Raw genomic sequence first — 8,491 nt, forward strand, 5'->3', positions numbered from 1 at the left:
GGCATTTTGTTCACCTTTGACTATTCTCTGGTGCAGCGAACAAGAAGAAGGTCTGAACTTCTGTATACACGCTTCTTATACTTGAGAAGAATGTAAAAAAAACCCTTTTTTTCCTTTTTCTTTTCTTTTTAATCCTGTGGATTGTGTGGAGCCACTGAATAGCCGTGGCCTTGGAGGGCCAGAGGTGTTTATGTCTGTGTGCGGCGCGCGCCTCCATTCATGGGTGCATAATCCACTTTCTGTGCTCTTGGCCAGCATCTGCATAGCGTGGTGTGGCTTGGCTTGGCTTGGCTTAGCTTGGCCAGGTTAGTGTGGGAGAGAGTTATGGCAGACTCTGTGGTAGGTGGAGGGGGTGTGATTAAGGTCGGCTGGCGAGGCGATGAGTCAATACTCTTCTATGCCACACTAAACCAGTCGGAGATATCTACCGCTGCTGCTGCTGCTGCTGCCTGACTCAGTCTCATACACCTGCTCCGCACACAGCAGCCTCTGCCTCTCTGTAGACTTTCCAGAGTTCAGTTTTTTCCTAATATCTTTTGTTTTTTTGTTTATTTATTTATTGTTTACTTTTTGGGGGGACAGAAATCCCTGTTGAAAACCAGTCCGAGATGGGTCGCATGGAAGATGAGCCCAACTGGAAGAAGACCACGGATGATATCCAGGAGATCTTCGAGTTTATGGAGGTCCTCGGATCGTAAGTAGTTTTTTTGTCAATTCAACTGATATGCCAATTTCCTTCTTTCAGTGTTCCTTTTCTGCCTCTATTTCCATTTTCTTTTCTTCTCTTTTCTTTCTTTCTTTCTTTCTTTCTCTCTTTCTTTCTTTCTTTCTTTCTTTCTTTCTTTCTTTCTTTCTTTCTTTCTTTCTTTCTTATGGTATGTTAGTATCTATAATAGTATCTGTTTGTATTTTAACTCCTCTGCAATGATGCAAACAAACATAGAACTTCCACATCTTCAATTGCCGATGCTAGCAATTCAATTAGTTTGAAATGGAAAAAAGACATGGATGGTTAACAAGGACGTTATCACTTTGTACTCATTAATTACTTGCATGGGTGAGTGTGGGTGTACGAGTAGGTTTTCTGATTGCAAGATTTTAATAGGTAACACACCCACCATGCCTTGAGTTGTTGAGGTGAGACTCGCCCAATCCCCAAATCTTCGGAACTTCCTCACAGAGCAGTAGGATAATATAAAGTATGCATGTCAAAAGTGTTAAAAATAGAGGAATGTACAATACATGGTCGCAGCAGAGGTAGGAATACAATCACTCATACAAATGTAGGTCATGGAAAATCATCACAGAGTGATTCAATGAATGAATGAATTGACGTCACAAGTCTCCTTCGGCTGTATTGCCTTTAATTAGGCACTTGTTTCATAAGGACAAGGCTTGATTGTTGTCCAGCTAGGACTGATTGGACTACAACCTTTTGTTTGCTTGGGAGAGAGGCTTGGCTCCTTACATGCAAGGGCTCAGGGTCAAGTTGGCAGGAGAAGGTTAGCGTCATACTGTAGGAACAAGGGTAGATCGCAGACAGAGATTTAACCTCACTCAGACCAGACAGGCCACACCGCAGCACAATGGTGACTAATACTCTGTTGGACAACTCTCCTACAGTGCGTGTATGAGTAACAAGACTTATAGTATGCCAGATAAGTATGCCACAGCTTCACCGTGACAGAGCAAGGCCACTAATACTTTGCCAGACAGGTCTACCTGACTGATTAAGCCGCTCATATTTCATTGGATATGTATTGCAGGCCACCTTGGAATGACAGGCTACAGCACGTCTGAGGGATACTGCATAGAGTAGTGGGATCGGCTAAAGATTTTTTTGTGTGTGAATGTTCACCATGTGAATTTGCAATACATATACTGTCATTTTTAAATGGTTTTGGAACTGTTTGAATCCCACACACCCTAGTTTTTGGGCCACAGTAACATATTCATGCAAAGAAAAAAGTCAGCTTCAGGCAAACTATCTCTCCTTTATACTGTATAGTTATGTTACTATATATATGGTATGAACTTTCCCCATCCACAAGAGACAATGACAGGCCAATGTCAAGAGGAGACTGGAGACTTTTTTTCTAATTCACATATGGCTGATTGCAGTATCATGTATGGATCAATATCCTCTAGTAAAATCTATCAAGTTTCATTCAGAGCCCATTACAGTTTATAGATCCGACACGGCAAGCGTTGTCAGGTGTCTGTTAGTTAGTGTAACCTCCTCTTATCCCACGATAGCGCAGTGCCACAGCACTTTATCCCAAGCCGTCATTAGCAATGAAATTTCATCATAATAATAACTCATTTCGCTAATGGAGAGCGAGAGTGTCCCGCTGTTCGTTCCCATTAGCACGTGTGACGATGCGAAGGCCGGGCCCCTCCCAACTTCTTCTCTCGTCAGAGGCTGGAGGTCGGGACGCAGCCTAAATGGGTCAGACAGTAATCCAGCAGGGGCCTCTCAGACTGCCACTGCTAGCGGTGTCTCTGCTAGTCGTCGCCAGTGCCCCGGCCGTGACGCTAGAGCACCAAGGGAACATCCAGACCTAGCAATGTGACGTCACCGTCGCAAAGGAATTGGGCGTCTTGTTGAGTGTCTGGATACAAGATTGCAGGCGTACTCCAGGGGGTGGTCAAAGGGGTAATTGTCCCGATAGACAGACAGACTGTAGATGGTGGGGATGGAATTTGAGAAGACAGGCAAAGCTAAATGTAACATACAGGGTGGACTGGATGTTCCACCTGAGTGTCTGAACACCTGCTCAGCTACCTGGGTAAAGTTGCAGGGGTCGTACGTTCAGTGGTCGTCCAGGGTGGTTGACTAACGTGGACTGTAATAATAATTGCCCAGACAGACAGCCTGACAGATAGACAGGCAGGCAGGTAGACCCAGACAGACAGAGTGGAGGTGATGGTCATAGGGTAGAAGCCTCTGCTAAATGTAATGTTCAGCAATGTCACAGACGGAGAGTTCCACCTGAGTGTCTGCACACCTGCTAAGCCACACCTGAGGAAGGTCGCAGGAGTTGTACAGGGGTGGGCGACTACTGTGTGGACTATAATAATCACCCAGTCAGTCAGTCAGCCAGGCAGACAGACAGTGTAGAGGTGAGATGGTGGGATTGGGGTCTTGAGAAGGAGGGAGAGGTGCTCATATGGATAACCATATCTGCTGCATGTAATGTGTTGAACAGTAATGCCATAGACTGAGAGTGCCACCTGAGTGTCTGCACACCTGCCTGCTAAGCCACAGGGGGAAGGTCGCAGGAGTTGTGCCGTGGTGGGCGATTAATGCAGACTGTAGTTATCACCCAGACAGACAGACAGGTAGTAGAGGTGACATGGTGGGATTGCACGTTTAGAAGGAAGGAGAGGGTCATAGGATAAAAGCATATGCTAAATGTACAGGGATGTACAGTCAGGGAAGCTGACAGGGGGGGACAAAGGGGTCACTTGTCCTGGGCCCAAGGCAAGAGGGGGACCAGACTTGGATCCTCATTACATTGTATGTATTGGGTTTGGGGCCTTTTCAGATGTCTTTGTCCCGGGCCCAGCCAAAGCTGTCAGTGGCCCTGTGCACAGTAACAACATAGACCACCTGAGTGTCGGCTCTACACACCCTCTTAGCCACCTGGGAAGGTCGCAGGAGTTGTACAGGGGACTGTAATAATAGTCACCTGGACATGCAGGCATGCAGACAGGCAGCAGATGGTCGAGGCGACATGTTGGGATTGGAGATTGAGAAAAAGGAACATCCAGGGGGTCATCCAGTGTTGGAATTCCACCACCTGAACTAATCCATTGTCTACTGCGTAGTGCGTACTGCACTCACTTCATGGTACCACCACACCACCAGTCAGATGTACTGTTTGGTTCACCTGAACTAATCCATGGTCTTTTGCGCTCACTGCATGGATCCACTCAGGTGTACTGTGGTCCACCTGAACTAATCCATGTTTGCTGCACTCAGTGCATGGTGCCTCTCAGATGCACCGGTTCGTTGGTTATTTTCCTGGGATTATCTGATGGTTTGTGTTACATTTTGGGGGATTTTACCTTTAATCTGATTGGACAGGACAGTAAAGACAAGAGGAGACGGGATATGATTTGGGGAGATTGAGATTGAGGATTGGATGTGCTCTCTAAAATATGAGAGTGCAGATTTTGTTGTAGAATTAGATACATTATCTCCCTGTGATTGTGATTGACTTGGGCCTCAATGACAAATTGTCTTCCTGGGAGGGACCCACCCTCAATGACAAATTGTCTTCCTGGGAGGGACCCACCCAGGGAGTATGTCCAGTTAGAATATTGTTAAGTGTCTTCATATGCACAGGCCATGAATAAACTGACAATAAAAGCTGACTTGACTTGAATTGCATGTAATTCTGCATATTTTATGGTTTACCTTGTCTAAAACCTTGCCTGACTTTCCTTGTGCCTGTGTTTAGCTCAACAGGGACTGAACTCCTAAATTAAACTGTTGTTGAATCACTTTCTAGTTTCTGTATTGCCTTGAGGCAGATGGAATTTAATGAATAACATGATACTTGTACAAAGTGGCTGAGTTTGGAGGACCTCTGTGATGTGCAGTGTGTGCGTGTGCGTGTGCGCGCGCACGTGTGTGTGTGTGTGTGTGTGTGTGTGTGTGTGTGTCTGTGTGTGTGTGTGTGTGTGTGTGTGTGTGTGTGTGTGCGTGCGTGTGCGTGTGCGTGTGCGTGTGCGTGTGCGTGTGCGTGTGCGTGTGTGTGTGTGTGTGTTTGAGTGGGTTGCGTGGGATGCGTGTGTGGGTGTTTGCATGTGTGTGTTATTGGATACTGCTGATATGTGGGTGTGCTAAGCTCATTCTCGTTAATTAGCCTCAGACCCAGGGGAATGGCCTTACATCAGCCAACCAAAGCACCTGTAAACTCCATCCAACTCATTCACCCCCTAGAGTGATCTATTTTCATTTTTCTCATTTGGGCAAAAATGGCTCTAATAATAGATTGTTCATGCATGCAAATCTAATTTTGTAGACCATATTTATTTTCCTCATCATCACATCATTGCATCATGCCTGATGCATGTGGTGCATATTACAATAGTTATACACAGTATGCATGCGTATATACCGTATAATGTATAAATTGTTTGTTAGTCAGGTAGATAAGACAACCTTCATTTTTCTCTATTCATCATTTAGTTTCTTATGCATTTAATTCATTTATTTTATGTTAACAATTTTCTTTCAAATATCTTTTGGAGCCATTGACCAGGCTTTTGTGGTGTAAGCCCATAGATACTAGCCTCGCGACGCCATCCTCTGTACTCCACCCAAAGATTTTGGCTCCGCACATAGTCTGGCAAAAGCCTCGAGCTCGGTTCTCTCAGTATTTCGCCAATCAGCAAACAGTTGAGAGTGTTGACGTAGAACTCACCCGCGAGCTCTGTTACTGATTGGTTAAGGTAACTATATTCACACTTTCGTTTTTGTTATTTGTATGCTTTTACGACGTTATAACGTAACAGGCATGCTAATAAAGCACAATATGGGTTTTAATTTGAGTTTGGAACTTCAATTAATTTAAATGATAGAGTAAGATCAGACCATCTCCCATCGTCCACGGAGACGGATTCCTCATGGCTTTTGCCAGACTGATTGACGGAGTAAACAGTCGCCTATTCGCCCAGGCTACATAGATACAGCAATAGGCTGTACATCCTAAAACAGTTAACACGAGAAACATTAAGAAGTCTTCCATCCATCCAGTGCTCAGTCACCACCACCACCAGGGAAGCCGACAGGGGGGACAAAGGGGACACTTGTCCCGGGCCCAGGGAGAGAGGGGGCCCAGAATTGTATCTTCATTATATTGTATGTACTGGGTTTGGGGCCCTTTCATATGTCTTTGTCCCGGGCCCAGCCAAAGCTGTCAGCAGCCCTAACCACCACCACAAGCACCACTGTTCTCGTGAGACAGCAGCTATGTCCACTGTATTCTGATCCCTGGGGGTCATCAGCTCAGCGCTGGTCTTTCTGCTGTGTAACACAGTGTCCATTTGCTCCCTCGCCTCGTGGTGTACTGTATAGATGATGCAGCAGCAACATAACAAAAGGTCGGCCTTCCTCAGATGTACCTTTTGCTGTGGCTGCGTGGTTTCCGTTGCGTAAGGGATTTGCTCTCTAATCTGTTGGGAACACAGCTATTCGCAGCCAGGCAGGTGACCCAAGATAGAGAGGTCATGATAAAGGTACTATAGAGGGAGGGCGGGAAGGAAAATCCATCCGATGATTGTTAATCCGATTTATCAACTTTCCACTCGCTATGGATTTCCACTTGACCACGTGACCCCGCAATCCAGAAGACATGACCTGACCTGAGATAGGCAGGTGTCCCAAGATAGATAGAGAGGTCATGATAAAGGTATAGAGGAAGGGAAGAAAAATTAATCCGATGATTGTTAATAAGTCTTTACAACTTTCCACTCGCTATGGCTTTCCGTATGATTGTTAATAAGATTTATCAACTTTCCACTCGCTATGGCTTTCCGTATGATTGTTAATAATACTTATCAACTTTCCACTTGCCCTTTCCACTTGACCACGTGACCCCGTAATCCAGAAGACCTGGCCTGACCTGAGATAGCATGATGGGGACCCTATTCCATCTCATTATTGCCATCCACTATAGCCCAATCAGATTGGTGCCAGTGCTCAATGAGATCTCCAGGTTACAAAATCTAGGTCTTAGTAGGCATTCAGAGAAGGGCCATAGTGAAACGAAATGAATTAATTTGTTATGACATGGCCGCTGTAATACATTTGCTGTTACCAGGAATACAATGGCCAAGTTCTAATGTATTACTAAAGGCCCTGTGTAATGTCATAGTAGCAGTGTAGTACCATGGTAATTAGCATTACTAAGTATTTTTAGCAACTATTACAACATTACACTGGCGGAATGGCTCACTTTATGAGACTATTATGCGAATGCCTTACTTTTTTAGTTGTGTGCTTTTTTGTCGTTGATAAAATCAATGTGATCATATTAAAAATGTGCTAGTGCCATTTCTTGTTTTTTTGCTCTTTCTATCATGATCTTTTCGTTGCTGTCTTCTGTCTTTGTCCTCAATTGTACTTATAAGTATCACAACATACATTATGGATTTTGTCATGTCAACACCAAGTCATTGCCTCTTGTTGTTTTTCTGTCGGCACTGCCCCCTGACCTCTTGTGTACTGGCAGATCTGGTTGGCTCCTCAGTTTCTGTCCCACACAGATGAGTTGGAGATGTGCACGGCAGACAGTGGGGTCTTCTGGTTTACCAGGACAGGACATTGGGTCCTCAATGGGTTGAATCCAATAAAAGTAGTGTCTATGCCCATTAGGGATGACGGACACACTGGGGGGCGTGTCTACTGTACGCACACTGTCTAATTACAGTACAGTACTGTCTCAAGGAAGTCCTTGTGGTGTGAATGGATAGCGTTGGCTGCAAAAGTCGTCTGCAGTGATTGAGCCTGTTATGCTCTCCAGTGTGTAAGGGATTTGGCCTGGTAATCCCTCCTGGTGGGAACATCTATTCACATGGGCCAGGCAGGCCCAAGATAGGCTGACATGCAGAGAGAGAGAGAGAGAGAGAGAGAGAGAGAGAGAGAGAGAGAGATGAGAGAGAGATGAGAGGGAGGAGGTAGGCCTCATGACAAGGCAGGATAATAATGCTCTGGCCATGTGATCCCATTAGCCCTCCCACTGCGCACCTACCTGCTCCTCATAGACATGTATTGTAGCTATGCTGCTACTTCTGACCTCAAATGACAATGGCTGAATGTCTACCAATGTCTGTGTCATATGTGACCAGGCATTTTTGCAGCATGCCTCATTAAAACAACTGATAATATAGCAAAATAACTAATAATAGGTGAATTCAGCTAAATTGGGCCATTTTTTTGCCATTCCCTTATATGCAAAAAAAGTGGCCCAATTTAGCTGAATTCATCCATACTATAAGTATGCGTACGTGCTGAGTGACAGTTGCCAATGTGAAATAATCTCTCTATATTTTGCGTTCTCTCTCCTGACTCTATTTCTCTCTAGTGTTAATACTCACTCATTGTATCTATGTCAAATGTGGAAATGAGATGCCTCATTCAAATCTACACATAATGCTCAAAGTAGATGATTAAAACCTGTTCTCTCTTACTCTCTCTCACTTGCTAATTTTTCTTCCTTTCTTCCTTTTCTGTGTGTGTGTGTGTGTGTGTGTGTGTGTGTGTGTGTGTGTGTGTGTGTGTGTGTGTGTGTGTGTGTGTGTGTGTGTGTGTGTGTGTGTGTGTGTGTGTGTGTGTTTGTGTCTCTAGGGGTGCGTTCTCCGAGGTCTACATGGTCAAGGAGAAGAAGACGGAGAAGCACTTTGCCATGAAGTGCGTCAAGAAGAAAAACAAACGGGACTTAAATCTGGAGAACGAAATTGCTGTGCTGAGAAAGTGAGT

At 44.9% G+C, this 8,491-nt stretch overlaps 1 protein-coding gene across 1 annotated transcript in view; it reads left to right on the top strand.

Annotated features, from left to right (window-relative positions):
- The first annotated feature begins 542 nt into the window (after positions 1 to 542).
- Positions 543 to 8,491, top strand: part of camk1gb (calcium/calmodulin-dependent protein kinase IGb) — a 16,247-nt gene continuing 8,298 nt past the window's right edge. The window contains exons 1-2 of the mRNA XM_063209494.1: positions 543 to 694; positions 8,360 to 8,485. Coding sequence (XP_063065564.1) covers positions 609 to 694; positions 8,360 to 8,485 — 212 coding nt within the window. The 5' untranslated portion in view covers positions 543 to 608. The remainder of the gene's footprint in view (positions 695 to 8,359; positions 8,486 to 8,491) is intronic.

The sequence above is a fragment of the Engraulis encrasicolus genome, chromosome 10, assembly GCF_034702125.1.
Source record: "Engraulis encrasicolus isolate BLACKSEA-1 chromosome 10, IST_EnEncr_1.0, whole genome shotgun sequence".
In the NCBI taxonomy this organism is placed as follows: domain Eukaryota; kingdom Metazoa; phylum Chordata; class Actinopteri; order Clupeiformes; family Engraulidae; genus Engraulis; species Engraulis encrasicolus.